The 17064-nt window shown below is 33.6% G+C and overlaps 2 protein-coding genes across 2 annotated transcripts in view; one reads left to right on the top strand and one right to left on the bottom strand.

Annotated features, from left to right (window-relative positions):
- LOC100368767 (uncharacterized) overlaps positions 1 to 6722 on the top strand; it is a 32090-nt gene extending 25368 nt beyond the window's left edge. The window contains exons 26-35 of the mRNA XM_085497416.1: positions 788 to 871; positions 1134 to 1271; positions 1370 to 1459; positions 1838 to 1969; positions 2345 to 2530; positions 3341 to 3524; positions 4125 to 4179; positions 4647 to 4866; positions 5183 to 5303; positions 6001 to 6722. Of these exons, the coding sequence (XP_085353542.1) occupies positions 788 to 871; positions 1134 to 1271; positions 1370 to 1459; positions 1838 to 1969; positions 2345 to 2530; positions 3341 to 3524; positions 4125 to 4179; positions 4647 to 4866; positions 5183 to 5303; positions 6001 to 6035 (1245 nt within the window). The 3' untranslated portion in view covers positions 6036 to 6722. The remainder of the gene's footprint in view (positions 1 to 787; positions 872 to 1133; positions 1272 to 1369; positions 1460 to 1837; positions 1970 to 2344; positions 2531 to 3340; positions 3525 to 4124; positions 4180 to 4646; positions 4867 to 5182; positions 5304 to 6000) is intronic.
- A 5775-nt stretch (positions 6723 to 12497) lies between these two features.
- Positions 12498 to 17064, bottom strand: part of LOC144345063 (uncharacterized) — a 79837-nt gene continuing 75270 nt past the window's right edge. The window contains exons 12-13 of the mRNA XM_085496976.1: positions 13367 to 13629; positions 12498 to 12821 (exon numbers count right to left, since the gene is read on the bottom strand). Coding sequence (XP_085353102.1) covers positions 12510 to 12821; positions 13367 to 13629 — 575 coding nt within the window. The 3' untranslated portion in view covers positions 12498 to 12509. The remainder of the gene's footprint in view (positions 12822 to 13366; positions 13630 to 17064) is intronic.

The raw sequence follows: 17064 nt of genomic DNA, 5'->3' as shown, positions 1-17064 counted from the left end.
ACTTGTGACTACAATCTGCATATGAATACATGTGACTGCATTTACAATCTGCATATGAATACACTTGTGACTGTTCACAATCTGCATATGAATGCACTTGTGACTGTTTACAATTTGCATATGAATACACTTGTGACTGTTTACAATCTGCATATGAATACACTTGTGACTGTTTACAATCTGCATATGAATACACTTGTGACTGTTTACAATCTGCATATGATACATGTGACTGTTTACAATCTGCATATGATACATGTCTGTTTACAATCTGCATATGATACATGTGACTGTTTACAATCTGCATATGAATATATGTGACTGTTTACAATCTGCATATGATATGTGTGACTGTTTACAATCTGCATATGATACATGTGACTGTTTACAATCTGCATATGATACATGTGACTGTTTACAATCTGCATATGATACATGTGACTGTTTACAATCCCATATGAATACTTGTGACTGTTTACAATCTGCAATTGAATATACGTGTGACTGTTTACAATCTGCATATGATACATGTGACTGTTTACAATCTGCATATGAATATACATGTGACTGTTTACAATCTGCATATGATACATGTGACTGTTTACAATCTGCATATGATGCATGTGACTGTTTACAATCTGCATATGAATACATTTAATACAATTTAAAATCTCCATACGAATATACATGTGACTGTTTACAATCCCTATATGAATACATGTGACTGTTTACTTCAATTGTGTGGTTTACATTCTATGACATTATTGTTTGTTTTGGGAAATATTAGATTCTGGAACAAGAGATTGCCAAACCATGTGTACAGTGCAAAAACTATGAAGCCCAGGTTGTGAAATTACAAACAACACTTAAAGTAAGTAAAAAATGTGCAATCTTTGGTTAATTCAATTTTGATTGGTTCCATGAAAATAACTTTTAATAAATACCATTACGATAACAATCAAGGTTGTATTGTTTAAAATTAAAATTTGTGTTTTTTTTTTATCTTCCTTTATTTGAAAAAAAAGTTGGGTAAGAATAGATAATAATTAAAAGTTTCTTAGGGAATTAAAGGTTCCATTCTATTTGTTTAAAACTTTTTAATCTTTATGCAAGTTATTTATCTTTTCATTTAGGACTATCAAGAGAAGTGTGCAGCCTTGGAATCTGATTTACATAATGTACACGCTACTTTAACTCAAAATGAATCTGAACTTGTTGAAATGAAGAAGACAGAATCAACATTGTCTACAAATCTACAAGCTGTTACTGAGGTACATGTAATTCACTGTCTGTTTCATCTTTAGTTACCGAGGTAATCCGCCATTGTGGTAATTACAGTGTATTTTAATTGATATTATTTTAATTTCAGGCCAAGTGTGCACTTGATGTCAGAGTAACAGAGTTAGACAATGAATTGAAGGAAGCTGCTAAACTTCAATATACCCTGGTACAGGAAAAGGTAGATAAAAGTTCTTTTCATATTTAGCTCTGCCGTTAACTTTATCGAGTGGAGCTTATCATATGATTGGCCATCGTCTGCATCAACTTTTTACTTTGTCGACTTCTTCTTGAAAACTACAAACCTGATTGCTTTGATACTTGGTGTAGACTATTCTTAGAATTATTCATTTCGTGATGATATCATTAATTGAAATCTGCATTGCTAACAGCAGAGCAATCTCAACTGAGAGACTGCTTGTTTTAAATTGTGATGTACACAATTGCTAAAATATTTAAAATTTAATTTTTTGGACTATTAATCAATAAGTTTATCGATCCTACAATGACCCTTTGATTGTTAGTGTCATTTATTCATCCCAATTTGATTTTGTTTCAGACTGGACTAATTGAGCTCCTTGAGAAGGAGAAAGCAACTTGCCGGGAATTATCTGACTCCAAGACATCATTGGAGTTACAAATCAGTGATTTACAGACAGAAATGCAAAGTGAAAGGGAAGCTAAAAACAAGGTAAGTCAGTAGATATGAGTAACAGCATTGTATGGATAATAGTTAATATTCACTGCTAGAAATTTTTGTGATTTTGTCATTGTACAGCATTTGTAAGAAAAAAATTTCAAAAAGTCACTGAGGCTCCATGATGTAGCTAATCTATATATGATATATTTTCAATTAGATAATTTTTCATGATTTTTATTTATTTATATGTGAAACTATAATATATGCACATACACTGAAAATAATCATAAAATAATTGTTTTTTAAATTTATTTGAAAAAAAAATATATAATTATTATATCAATTTATCACTTGTAGCTAGATTAAAAATTTGTCAGATACAAAGCATTTTAGTTTTGGCTGAAATTTTTTTTTTTTATTTTTTAGGAAATACATGGTTTATTGGAAGCCAAGAATCTATTAATCAAACAAAAACTGGATTTTCAGTCACAGATTAGTGACTTAGACAACCAGTTATCATTGGTCAAATCAGAACACGATGAGACGAAAGAAGTAGCCCAGAGAGTGCAGACAATGTTGAGAGATGAATCAGCGGCTCTTCAAACTAAACTGGTAAATCACTTTTATCCCCGCTCTCATTGTTCGTTGCTTCTCCTTCAAAATTGTTATTCTAGATGGTTGTTTTTCAAATTGATCATTTATGACTTATATGTTGTTCATTGCCTGTATTTTGTATATGAAGGCAAAAGTATATTGGGCGAAAATATTTTTCCGCTGTGTCTTTTTTCTTGGATGAAAATTAAATAACTAAAAAAATTGGGTATCTTATTATCTTACAAGTTTCAGTATAAAATTTGCACCAGGTTTGATTTCTTTATAAGTGTGAGACTTGTGTGAGAAACTGATACTTCCTCACTGTTCAACATTCAACCATTCTGAATTGAACAAGTGACCTGATGGTCAAAATAGCTCCGCTATTTCAGCAGAGCATTGAGTGTTCCCCTAATGCACAGAAGGAACTAATCTAATATAGGTCCATCCAAGGTACACATATATCAGAGAAATTGGTGTAGTGGTTTTGAAGTCAACAATAACATTTTTTAACAAAAATGACAAAAAATCTCCCCAAAATAGAGAATTGAAGATATATCGACACACAATAAATAAATCTGACAGAGATGTCCCCAAGGAACCCACATACCAAGTATCAAAGCAGTTTAGCTAGTAGTTTTCAAGTAGAAGATATAAATGTTATTGTTGAGGGATAGACGACAGACTGACAGACAAACACACAGACGACGATGGACAATCACCATTATGAACAGCTCTGTTGTGTCATCTACGATGACAGCTAAGCTAATAAAGAGATTAACTGATCACTTTATTTTGGCACCCACTGTAAATACTCTTCTGTTTTCACAGGCTGCTGAGATCCAGACGAAAAATGAAATTCAAAAGGAGAAATCTGAAAATGAAGAGAAATTTAATATTCAAATAACAGCCTTAAATGAAAACCTAGGAACACTGAGGGGGGATATGACAAGGTCTGAAAGTAGAATTGGAGAATTAGAGAAAAATAATGATGAACTTAGAGGAGAGATTGCAGGTAGGAGATCTTGTACCATGTATTTCAAGGTAACAAGTCAAATGTGTGTTAAATGTCCTGTAGAACATGGGTGACTTTCCAAGATGTAAAAAATTTCACTTCATGCAATGACATATTATTGATGATTTATATTTGTTGGGTGGGAGATTCCCATTAATTTACTAATTGATTTTTTCAATAACTTTGTATTGTAACTAGCAATGAATACATACAATTTTTTTTTTTAGTTATACATGTATATTCATTTTTGACTTGTTATTAATCATACAACATCCAAATGTGCAGACTCAATTTCTGCAACTGCTTTTTGGCGTAAGAAATATTATATTATTCCTGAGACACAAAATGTAAAAGTTGTTTGCTCCTACTGTATATTCCTGTATACGATGGTATAGTCACAGGTTTAGTAACTTGTATAGAGAATGCTTTATTTCTCAGATTGAAAAACAGAACAACAAGACATTAGGGATTCTAAATTCAATGAAAGATCAGATCTTCTCACAGACATATGGAATTAAATTGCATTTAAGCTGCAAGATGTGGATTGTTAAAGGGTATCTCTTGTTTAATTGATTCAAATCATTTATTTTAACTCCACAGTCCTGGAAGCCACCGTCCAAAATAACCAAGATGAACGAAGAATTCTTCTTGAAAGGTAAATGCTATCATCAATATTAGTACTTGGTACTGTAAAATGACTAATTTTTACTGGGTTTAAATTTGGCTGATTTAACATTTCAGGCATATTCAGTGGGTTTTAAATTCACAGTTTTATCATTTAGATATTGTGTTCTATGCTAAATTTTACATATTCAGTAGATTTTAATTTAGCTCATTTTGCAGTCAGCGAAATAAGCAAAATTAAAACCCAGTGAATAATTAACCCTTTTAAAGTAATACACCTGTGTGCAACATGTACCCTTATATTTATATGGTTTAGAATAGAAGCATAGTATTTTGTGGCCCTAAAAATGTATACAGGATATACATACAGTGCAATGCAGTGGCTCATACAGAAAATGGTACATTGATTTTTTTATTCTGTAAATATCAATAAAACCTAAAGTATAATGTTTTAATTTTCATAGTTAACAATGTTTGTGTATTTGTCTGACCACGCAGGTGTTTACACAGTGAAAATGAAGTTGAGAAACTTCAGAATAAATCTGCAGAATTGCGGAGGAAACTTGACGATGCACAGTCTGCGATGCACGAACTAGGACGCGAAAATCAGAACCTACAGATTGTGAATACTCAGAAGATGAGTAGAAAATGGCAGGACGACGATCAGATTTATGACTGTCAGAGTTGTGGCAAAGGATTCTCAGTCACTGTTAGAAAAGTAAGTGCAGATATATTTTGTCAGTATTATGTTTATTTCATCTGATGAATGATAATAATAGAGATTATTATTAGTACATGTCATCACAGTAATTTCTATCATTGTTCTATAAAGGGTTTCAAAGTGACATTGACATTCTATTGTGAATCAAAACATTATCCAAATTTTGGATTTGACACCAACTAACTTTATACAGCCATCTGCTCAGTCTATAATAATGGTTTTGAATAATTTGTAATAAAAACAAAAGTAAAATACAAATGCGAACATAGGTGGCGCTTGTCAATATTATTGTGATTTTTTATTTATATTGCAGCACCATTGTCGACATTGTGGAATGATATTCTGCAATGAATGTTCAGCAAAGACAGCGGCTGTGGCATCCTCTAAGAAACCCGTACGAGTGTGTGACACATGTTATGTTGAACTTACAACAGGTAGATGAGTAATCCATATTGGAACACAAATACCCAAATTAACATAGCAATGTACAATCTGGTGGTTAAAAACTGAACTGTTCCAACAAGTGCAAGGAGTTGGTTGGTTTTAGATGTAAATACAAATATTAAATATTTAATTATGGGCACAGAAATGAACAAGGGTTATTCAACATATTTTAATTACATGTGTGACTTTGTTTTTTTTTTCAAAAAAAGGCAAAATACATTGAACATGTGGTGTATGTGTACATAATAACTTGCATGCAGTGCATCTCAGGTACTTGCTATTTTGTGTGTGTTTTTTTTTTTTTGTTCTATTAATTGTTACAATTCATTAAGTTTAAAAACTTGCATTATTATTTTATCTATATGACATATTTCAAAGTAATGTGACAGAGTTGATGGTAATTTTTTTTAAGAAAGTATTCTGTGCTAGATACATTGAATGCTTTGGTGATTTTAGCATGTGATTCATTCAGTGGAATACCTGCTATTAAAACTGTTGCACGATATTGTATTTAATACTTGATGTGATCATTGATGCTCCAAATTGTTCATCAAATAAACTGATTTCATCCAAATTACATTTACAAGGCATGATGAGAACCATGAAAGAATCCACCCATTCTGTGTACGACATACCCAACATCATTGTTATATTGATCCATGTCATCATTTTCACTGTACATTTCAGGTTCGGCAAAACAGACCAGTGGCACAGTTATGTAAAGTAGTACTGCAAATGAGCCCACCTATCTTACCTGTCCTTCAGATGTATGTAAAGACAAGCTTGTCCCAACACTATATTTCACTTCATGCCATCATTATTATAATATTTATACCTTTCACCTCTATGACGGTCTATGCTGAATGTTGATTTCAAATTATTAATTTAACTACGGACACAAAAATGAAGCAAAATCCATTGTTTGAATTCACAGAATTTAACTTTAACCTTTATAATCTGGTCAAGTCAACGTAAAAGTACACGGAACTTGGCAGGATATGGGTTAATATTCTGTATATTGGCCAAATGAAATGAAATAAAAATAGTGAGTGTGTTTCCAGTAACCTAGCCTCACCTAGATTTTGCTTGCCAACCCTGTAATTTTGTTAATGGCTAAACAGAAAAGTGGCCACTAGAAGGTGTTCACTTCCTGTTTCTACATACTGTAAAGGGGGTAATTATTCACTGGGTTTTAATTAGTCCCCGTTCGGACGCAGTCCGAAAACGGGGACTTATGTTTTGCCCTGTGTGCGTCCGTGCGTCCGTGATCACCTGTATCTCGAACATGCATGGACCGATTAAGTTCAAACTTCACTCATACATCACACCTTATATGGGACATATGCACATGCATTTTTTTCATGATCCGATTAACGATAGCCGAATAGCGGCCATTTTAAGGCCGAAAATGCATCAAAATCGCACATTTTCACCATTCCGGACCCGGATCTCAGTTATGCATGGATGGATTTTGTTCAAATTTGGTACATACATTAAACATAATAGGACCTTGATGCACGTCATTTTTTTTTTTGGATCGGGTTCGAAATGGCCGACTGGCGGCCATTTTGTTTTAAAGAATTCAGTTCTGGATCCGTATCTGAGACATGCTTGGATTGATCGAGTTCAAACTTCACACACACAAGGTACATCATGTCACAAATATGTATGTGCATTTGTTTCATGATCTCATTAACGATAGCCAAATGGCGGCCGCTTTAAGGCCGAAAATGCATTGAAATCGCACATTTTCACCATTCCGGACCCGGATCTCAGTTATGCATGGACGGATTTCATTCAAATTTGGTACATACATTAAACATAATAGGACCTTGATGCACGTCATTTTTTTTTTCGGATCAAGTTCGAAATAGCCGACTGGCGGCCATTTTGTTTTAAAGAATTCAGTTCTGGATCCGTATCCGAGACATGTCTGGATTGATCAAGTTCAAACTTCACACACACAAGGTACATCATGTCACAAATATGTATGTGCATTTGTTTCATGATCTCATTAACGATAGCCGAATAGCGGTCATTTTAAGGCCGAAAATGCATCAAAATCGCACATTTTCACCATTCCGGACCCGGATCTCAGTTATGCATGGACGGATTTTGTTCAAATTTGGTACATACATTAAACATAATAGGACCTTGATGCACGTCATTTTTTTTTGGGATTGGGTTCGAAATGGCCGACTGGCGGCCATTTTGTTTTAAAGAATTCAGTTCTGGATCCGTATCTGAGACATGCTTGGATTGATCGAGTTCAAACTTCACACACACAAGGTACATCATGTCACAAATATGTATATGCATTTGTTTCATGATCTCATTAACGATAGCCAAATGGCGGCCGCTTTAAGGCCGAAAATGCATTGAAATCGCACATTTTCACCATTCCGGACCCGGATCTCAGTTATGCATGGACGGATTTCATTCAAATTTGGTACATACATTAAACATAATAGGACCTTGATGCACGTCATTTTTTTTTCGGATCAAGTTCGAAATAGCCGACTGGCGGCCATTTTGTTTTAAAGAATTCAGTTCTGGATCCGTATCCGAGACATGTCTGGATTGATCAAGTTCAAACTTCACACACACAAGGTACATCATGTCACAAATATGTATGTGCATTTGTTTCATGATCTCATTAACGATAGCCAAATGGGGGCCGCTTTAAGGCCGAAAATGCATTGAAATGGCACATTTTCACCATTCCGGACCCGTATCTCAGTTATGCATGGATGGATTTTGTTCAAATTTGGTACATACATTAAACATAATAGGACCTTGATGCACGTCTTTTTTTTTTTTCGGATCAAGTTCGAAATGGCCGACTGGCGGCCATTTTGTTAAAGAATTCAGTTCTGGATCCGTATCCAAGACATGTCTGGATTGATCAAGTTCAAACTTCACACACACATGGTACATCATGTCACAAATAGATATGTGCATTTGTTTCATGATCTGCTTAACAATAGCGGAATGATGGCCATTTTAAAGCCGAAAATGCATCAAAATCACATATTTTCACAATTCCAGAACCGGATCTCAGTCATGCATGGATGGATTTTGTTCAGATTTAGCACAATGTGTTGTACATATGCAGGTGCATTTCGGTCATGATCTGCTTTGAATGTATATGTCACTCAAATATGAACGGAACGGGGACGTGTCATTGACAATGACTTGTTTAGCTTATTTCGCTGACTGGAAAAATGCGCTAAATTAAAACCCAGTGAATATGTAAAATTTAGCATAGAACACATTATCTAAATGACGAAACCGTGAATTTAAAACCCACTGAATATGCCTGAAATGGTAAATCAGCGAAATTTAAACCCAGTGAAAATTAGTCATTTTACAGTATACATGTAGCTATGTGCTGAACAAATTCCTTTGCACAAAAATGTTTCCCCAAACGAGGTTAGTTACTTCATCATTTATTATAAAATTTTAATTTTGCAAAATGTTCCATTTTTGTTTTCAATGTTACCAGAAATCAGAAGACAGAAGCACACTACAGTAGAATACTTTATTTTTGCTTGGAATTAATTTTCTTTATTTTCGCTGAAGGAATGATTCAGTGAAAATAAAATCCAGCGAATATACCTTTTTCCCTATATTTTACATTCAACTCGTCAGAAATCAGTGAAAATAAATTCCATACAAAACACCCGAAAAGTATATTCAGCGAAAATCAATTCCAGCTAAAATAAAGTATTTTACAGTATTTGGTGGAGGTAATTTAAGTGTAATGCAGTGGTTTGAGAAGCCATTGTATTTACAGTCTGGATATGTGCGATTAACCTTTTCACCACTACCGGTAGTTCCCTTTTTTCATCACAAATTCACAAAATAGTCCTGTTTATAGTCTGCATTTTCCTTCAGAAGAGTGGTACCAAAATAGCCAAATTTTTTGAATAAAAATTGAAAATCGACTTAAATTATGTCTGTTGGCTCCAAAATTAGGGTTCAATTCCAGAAATATTGAAGAATATAAAAAAAAAAGTTCGGAAAAATTTGAGCGAGAAGACTGGTGGTGAAAAGGTTAAGAAGAACATTAATTATAATTACATTAATTTGAATGTTGCAGCAAATTAGGGGACAGTCATTAATTAGAATAAATGTAGTTTTAACATCTGTTTATAAATGAATTTCTGAAAATTAGATGTACCCCGGTATATCTCAATCCCACCAATGACCATCATTCTGCCATCCCATAATCCAATGTATTAAAATACAGTGCTTTTTTTTTTAGTAGTTAAATTTTTTATTGATGTTTTAAATTCCCCATAATTATATTCAAATATTTTAACCAGATCATGTTTGTTAAATCTGGAATTGTTTATTGAGGTATGTTATATTACACATCATATTGTGCTCTTGAAAATAGTGTCTCAAATTATTTTAGATATGCTGTATATGATTGTACCAATCATGATGCAGCTTTCATTGATCAAGCCAGACTAATGATCTGTCAAATATTCTCATTGGTCAAGAAAATGTCCACTCAAATTTTATTGTATTGTAGAAACTAGATGTGATCACATACTGTATTACGTTTTATAACTGCAATTTTTCTAAACATCAAATTGTCTACCTTTCGATGTTACAGTATTATAATTATTTTATATAAATTCAGATCTTCCTTTTATAAAGAGAAAAAAAAATATGCAAAATGTATGAACTTGAAATGCATGACATTTTTACGGAGTTTAGCCGAAAAACAAGAAACAGAAATTGTGTATAGCGCCCTCTCTGGTTGAACTTCTCATTTGAGGTAATGGTTATGTCACGCTTAGTAACCATGGTTATGTGTAACAGTGTGATTTCAAATGTGCAATGCGTGGTTTTTCATTTGTATGTACTGAAATGTAGACAAGGAATTTTTTAAGCTGGCATGTGAAGTAGTCTGACATGTAGGCGTGAGTGGCGCCCTCGCCGGCCGATCAATACTGCAAATTCGCAAAGTTCATGCAAAGAGTTTCAATGAATATTCATTTTGGTGGTCATGGTAACACCATCAGTCAAAGCCGCGTTTGCATTGTTGACAAAAATCACAGACTGTTTTTATGAGATGATAAACATTGGGTGGAAATTTGCCAGCACCTTATCACACTTTATGTCAACAAACAAACTCTACAGTGAATGCTTATTCTTTATTGGCTGTTACTATCTGACATTCCTGTAATTTGATTGGTTCTGACAAAAAATCATTGGGGGGATGTAAAAAACTGTTGTTCTGTCAGGCGTGTGTTGAGTTTGGAGCATCACGAAGGGCGCAACTCACGCGACCTTGTCAGGCTAACATGTGAAGATATTTGGCCAAAAACGTTGGTAACTTAATATAATAGTTTATAGACTTTAATTAAAATAATAAACTACTGTGCACTAAAATATTCTAGTGATTTTTTGTCGATATTAGCACGATAGTAGCACGTTAATGGCTTCAGATACACCCAGGTAGTTGTTTTTTTGTCATTGTGCGTTTTCAAGTAGGTGTGGTCTATTTGATGATCTATGTAGTACTATTATTACAAATAATCTGAATAAAATAAAAAGAATTGTGGAAATGCTTTCATGTCTTTCTTATGAGTCTAATTAATTGCAATTAATTGAAACTGGAATTGAAAAAAAAAAAAATTGGGTCAAGAAAGGTTTGTTGAAACCAGTCAATCTAACTTGGTAATTTCTATACTGCATTGCTGAAAAAAAACACGTATTGTGTGGACCAAATGGCAATGTGTTTTAAAAGAGTACAGTCCTGGCTTTTGTGCACCCAGTCATTATTTTGACATTTGTCTCGTGCATTCATCTATTCATTGTATTCTTATTGTGCTTGTGTTGCATACAACGTATCTAAATTGCACATTTTAACTACCGGTACTACTTTGATGATCTAAACATATTTACTATGACCGCCCATATATTCCAGTTCATTTTCACGTCAGAATCATGTATTTTGCAAATTATTTAATCCAATAAGATATAGAATTACTATGGTTGTGCCTATTTGATTACTTTGATTATTTTATTTTGAAATAAACACAAACTTGCCCAATCGAGCAGTGAGCATTAAACAAGACGTATATTTATTTCCCTTGTACATACATCCATAAATTAATCTTTCAATATTTACATATCTCGGGGGAAAAAAATATATTTATATTATGCAGCTTTTGAAATAAGTTTGCCCAAAGCACGATAAGAATGAAATAATTATTTTACTATAATATATTTCACAGAGAAATGATGCACTATATAGACTTGCATATTTATATATATATATATATATACATCTACTTTAGGTTGAGTTGATGTGAAAGATTTGAAATACAAAGGGGTAATGAGTTTAGGGAAGAAAACCAACAGGAACTCAACCATATACCAGATACCAGAGTTGCAGATAATCAGAATCGGTTTCCAAGAAATTATTGTAGACTTCCATACTCTGCATGTATACAGTTCACTCAAATACAGTATTTGGCAGTAAGCGATAATCACATCTTATGGATCTATCACCTTATTACTTCAATCATGTGACTTTGCTGAAGTGAAAGTTTACATCAAAATTCATTTCCAGTAGGTGAGCAACACTAGTAATGTTGATTGCTTGTAAATGTGACCAAGACCTATTTTCACTCAGAGCAGTAACAAATATACATGTAATGTCTCTTATTCGTTTTATGTATTTGCTTAGTTTTGAAAAGCTTAATGATTCAGTATTACTTTCTGTATTCATATTCTGGATTCTTAGATACACCTTAACCATAGAGTACTGTATGTACAAGTATTTTTTCACAATTAGTATGGGTCCAAGGGGGTGTGTCTATGATGATAAAACTCAAGAAATGACTTCCTTGGTTTCAAATATATAATAATATACTTGTACTGAAGAAAGGAGAATTAATAAACATGGCGTTATGATGTAATTTTTATCATATTTATACTGTGGAATACTTTATTTTCGCTGGATTTAATTTTCGCTGAAAAGGCTTTTTAGGCATTTTGTATGGAATTTATTTTCACTGATTTTTGATGAGTTTAATGTGAAATATAGGAAAAAAAGTATATTCGCTGGATTTTATTTTCACGGAATCATGCCTTCAGCGAAAATAGCGAAAATAAATTCCAAGCGAAAATAAAGTATTCTACAGTATCCGCATTATGAAAACGTGAATCGCGTGTCAAAGTAGGCTGCACATCTTACTGCTTTTCGCATTGGTGTTCATAGATGTACCGTTCTTTATTGGTTTACTGTTGTCTATATTAACGGCATCATCCACAGCTTGGGCTGCTGCAATCACAGCCTTTGCTGCGGCCTCTGGGTTGCCACTTTGAGTGGCTTTGGCTGCATCTGCCGATGACTTGGCAGCCATTTCCACCGACTTTGCCGCCATCGAGGGGCTAGTGTTCCCTTTGTGTGTACTGTCATATTGTTGAGCTACGTATTCAGCAGTTGCACTGGCAAGCACTGACGCTACAAAGGATGCAGCCACCTATATAAATACACAAAACATGTAAAGATTTTACTTACAACTTCAAGCATTCAGGCTATAAAACGGCATGATTCAGAATTTCTGATATTCACAGTTAATGAAAATAGATTATACTATACTGTTGTTCATAGGAATCAGTGCTGTACATGATCATATATATAGTACTATTCCAAGACATTTGTAACTGAGATGTGAGAGTGAAATCACAATGGACTGAAACAAATTGAACATACATTAACCTTTTCTACACCAGTTCCCTCTTTTCATCACAAATTAGTCCAATTTATAGTCTGCACTTTTCTTCAGAAGATTGGAACAAAAACATCCAATTTTTTTATTAAAAACTCAAATTTTGTTTTTGAGAAATATTGAAGAATATAAGAAAAATAGTGCAGACATATTATGGCGAGAAATTCTGGTGGTAAAAAGGTTAAGCTGTTATCAACTTGCATGCTTATTGTCTCAACAACAAAGAATAATTTCCATAATTCTGTGTTCACCTGCGGTCACACATCTGACAAATAAATTACAATCACATTACTTGCCTTATTTACTTCTCTGAGCTCATCTTCTTTGGAAATCGTGATGTGGTCTTCATCTAAATCCCATTTAATATCTCCTTTCTTATTGGCTTGTTTTTCCCATTTGCTATTCTTTGTTGGACTGAATGCTCTGTCGTTCTTCCGTGGTATCGGGGGACTGGCCGGCAAATGACTCGTCATTTCGCTGCTACATGCGTCTTTGTTCAGATCTTTGTTTTGGCATGCCATCCATCGAACCCATTCAAGGACACTTTTCTCACTGTTACCTGAGGCAGAAATGTAAATTTTGTCTTAGTTTTATAATAAACAATTATTTTGTTTTAAAAACCAAGTGGTACAAATTGCTCAATGTCATATTAAACATAAATCTCGAAACAAGGGGGAAAATCAATTACATTATCATCTGTGAACAAAAGTTTTGACCGTAGAAACTCGTATGGTTTACGATATCTAGCTCTCCGAGCTTGCAGTTATTCATGCCCATCCTTGTGAATTATTATCTTAGTGACACGAACTTAGATGATGATTTATTAACTTATGTCAGATCTTAGCAATATATATATAGTGCTGAACCTGATTTAAAATCTGCTGTAGGTATAGGAGCTCTGGTTACTTTTAATATATGGTTGTCGGTTAATGGCCGCCAACGAGTCTCTCATCTACATCAAATTGATTAGCACTTAACCTGTCAAATACTAAGACTGAAATTTTCTCCAGTATTTGGTTTTCAATCAACACTATACACATTACTAAAGAGTTGAAAAATGCAAGGCTCTTTAGGTTTGCGAATATAAGCACACAAAAAAAAGAGATAAGGTCAAAAAGTCTCAAATCTGCATAACCCCTGACAAAGGAAGCCTGCCATGTTACACCAGAATACTAGAAAATCATGCAACATGATATGGACCTTTATCTACCCATAGAAGATAAAGATAAGAAATTAATGTCATCTGATTCCATCTCATATTGTTAAAGTTCATCAGTAAATCTATATCAAGTTATTTTGTCATGAACTTGCGCTATATGATCAAACTTCCTGTGTTTTATTTTTACCATTTGATTGCCCTTCAGACGATTAATATAATGAATATTATCTCCAAAATGTTGCTTCAAATTACTAACTGATTAATCTGCTGTAGTAAATTATTAGGAGGTTTTCTCTGATCCACGACTAGAATTACATGCCCTAGCAACAGTCTGTAGTGTGCAGCCTGGAGATGAAAACTTTTTAATAATACATGTAGTAAAATATTCTGAACAGTGTTTGTTAATTCTGAACTATAATTATTACAGGAAATAAATATTTGCAAAAAACTTATAAATTTTGGTTTTAAATCTATGAGGATATTTATTTTAATAGACTATAGACCTGTTGACTATATATAACTGAGTCAACAGATCAGTAGACCTAATCAAATACTGTAAAAGGCTTAATTCGCTAACTGGAAAATGTGCTAAATTAAAACCCAGTGAATATGTAAAATTGAGCATAGAACACATTATCTAAGTGACAAAACCGTGAATTTAAAACCCACTGAATATGCCTGAAATGGTAAATCAGCGAAATGTAAACCGAGTGAAAATTAGTCATTTTACAGTATTCAAATGAGATTGTTGAACAAGCTGTACTTTAATGCTGCAAAGTTCATCTCTTCTAATGTAATTATCAAGAAATAAGCTGTTTCAAATAAATGTATAGAAAAAAATTAATACTTGATTAAATATGTGAATGATTTCATAAAGTGAATTGAAATTAGTTTTGCTCTTTGCACAACAAACTTGTTTCATCTTTATAAATATTAATAGCCGTTGAAGCCAACCAGCTCAGCTTCAGTTGTTAAAAATGTTCAAATGTTGTTAAATTGGCCATTAACCTTTCGTTTCATTTTGAATAAAGAAGAATGAAAGGACTATTTTTTTGTTCTGAGAATAATACGATTTAATAAATTTCCCTCAAAAAAACAGTGGTAAGTCAAGTGTAAAGGATAACTTTTATACATACATACATTTATTTTGAGGAGCCACTTATAAGACTTGAACTGAACAGGAACTCTAATTTTTAGGCAAATTAGCCACTTAATATCTAATAAAAATAATCAGGTTTATAAATTCCCATACAACAGCTCCTCAGTTTAAACATAATAATTCATCCACATGGAATATGAGGAATGAGGAATGAATGGACTTTATTGTTCCCGTGTAAAAAAAAGAGTAGGTTACATAGGGTGTTTGCAACAATAAAGAATTTTTGTTAACAAGACAATATTTTGAAAATAGCAGGAATAAATGTACTTAAAATTCACAAATAAATAAATATGTATAAAAATAAATACACAAATAAATTATTAAAGAAATCTAATCTCTAATGTTGGTCGCAGCTAAAATAAAGTTGATATCTCTTGTTGAATTTATCTTGATGTGAAAGTAAATATGTGAAAAGAGAAATGTTATTGTCAGCCGGGACTTTAATTTTATGTAACAGTTGAGATCTCTGCTGTTCATATTTTTGACAAACTAAAAGGAAATGGATCTCATCTTCAATGCAGTTATTACAAAATTGACAAAGTCTGCTATTTATTGGTACTTTTGGGATAGAATGTCTGCCTTTTTCAATAGCTAAACTATGAATTGATCGCTAACCCTGAATTTAGTGAACATTTTTCTGTTTTCACCATTCAAATTAAGTAAATAATAAAATAGTACTTAGTGTTAACAGATAAATAATATAAACAAATTTTAATAAAATAATACCAAAAAAATGTAATAAGTATGTGTATTATCCTAAAACACATACGTATCAAATTTCATTTATATCCAAATCAGTGGTTCGACAGATATCAGTGGAAAAGACGCGTACACACCGCACTCCCAATGGTTTCTCGCGCGCTGTTCTGTATTGAGCATGCTCAGTAAACTAAACGCACAGTTGCTGTCGACATAGGAAGTAAAGTAAGCAAATAACACCGAATAAACGGCAAGGTAAATACTACGTCTAATTATAGTAAACACTGCGTGCGTGACTCGAACCGAATCTGGCTGTAGTATGATGGTGAAAGTAATGGTACAGCATTATAACAGTGAATAAGTACTGAGAAATAATTTTAAACTCATAGTTGCTGTCGACATAGGAAGTAAAGTAAGCAAATAACACCGAATAAACGGCAAGGTAAATACTACGTCTACTTCGAGTCACGCACGCAGTACGTGTTTACTATACTACAGCCAGATCTGAAGGCCTTTGCCGCATTCTGGCCACGCTGTGTGGCGCGGATCGCGTGGACGGGTTTCATGTTCTCTGCACGTAATAAGCTCGGTTATTAAGCATCCTTTTTTGGGGATGCCCGGTGGCCGAGGGGAAGACGTGCAGTGGCATGAAGCTAGGCGATTAGGTGCCGTACGCGAGCGCCGGTTCGAGTCACGCACGCAGTACGTGTTTACTATAATTAGACGTAGTGGCAGAGCTCCAGAAGGAGTACCTACACTTTATGCAAATTTTTTTCAAATTATGCTAATTTATTCATGACGTAGCAGTTTCTGTGCTCATGAATATTCATTAATTTGTGGCTCAATACATTTTAAAAGGGGCGATATATTATTTTTGGGGGAAGAGTTAGAAAGGGGGATTAGCAATCCTTAGGGGGTCAATACAAAAGAAGGGACCCATTTGGAGAGCAGCCATGCTCCTCGTGTCTGTTGTTGCA

This window comes from Saccoglossus kowalevskii, chromosome 3, assembly GCF_978046115.1.
Source record: "Saccoglossus kowalevskii chromosome 3, keSacKowa6.1, whole genome shotgun sequence".
Classification (NCBI taxonomy): Eukaryota; Metazoa; Hemichordata; class Enteropneusta; family Harrimaniidae; genus Saccoglossus; species Saccoglossus kowalevskii.
This window is presented reverse-complemented; position numbering and strand designations above follow the sequence as displayed.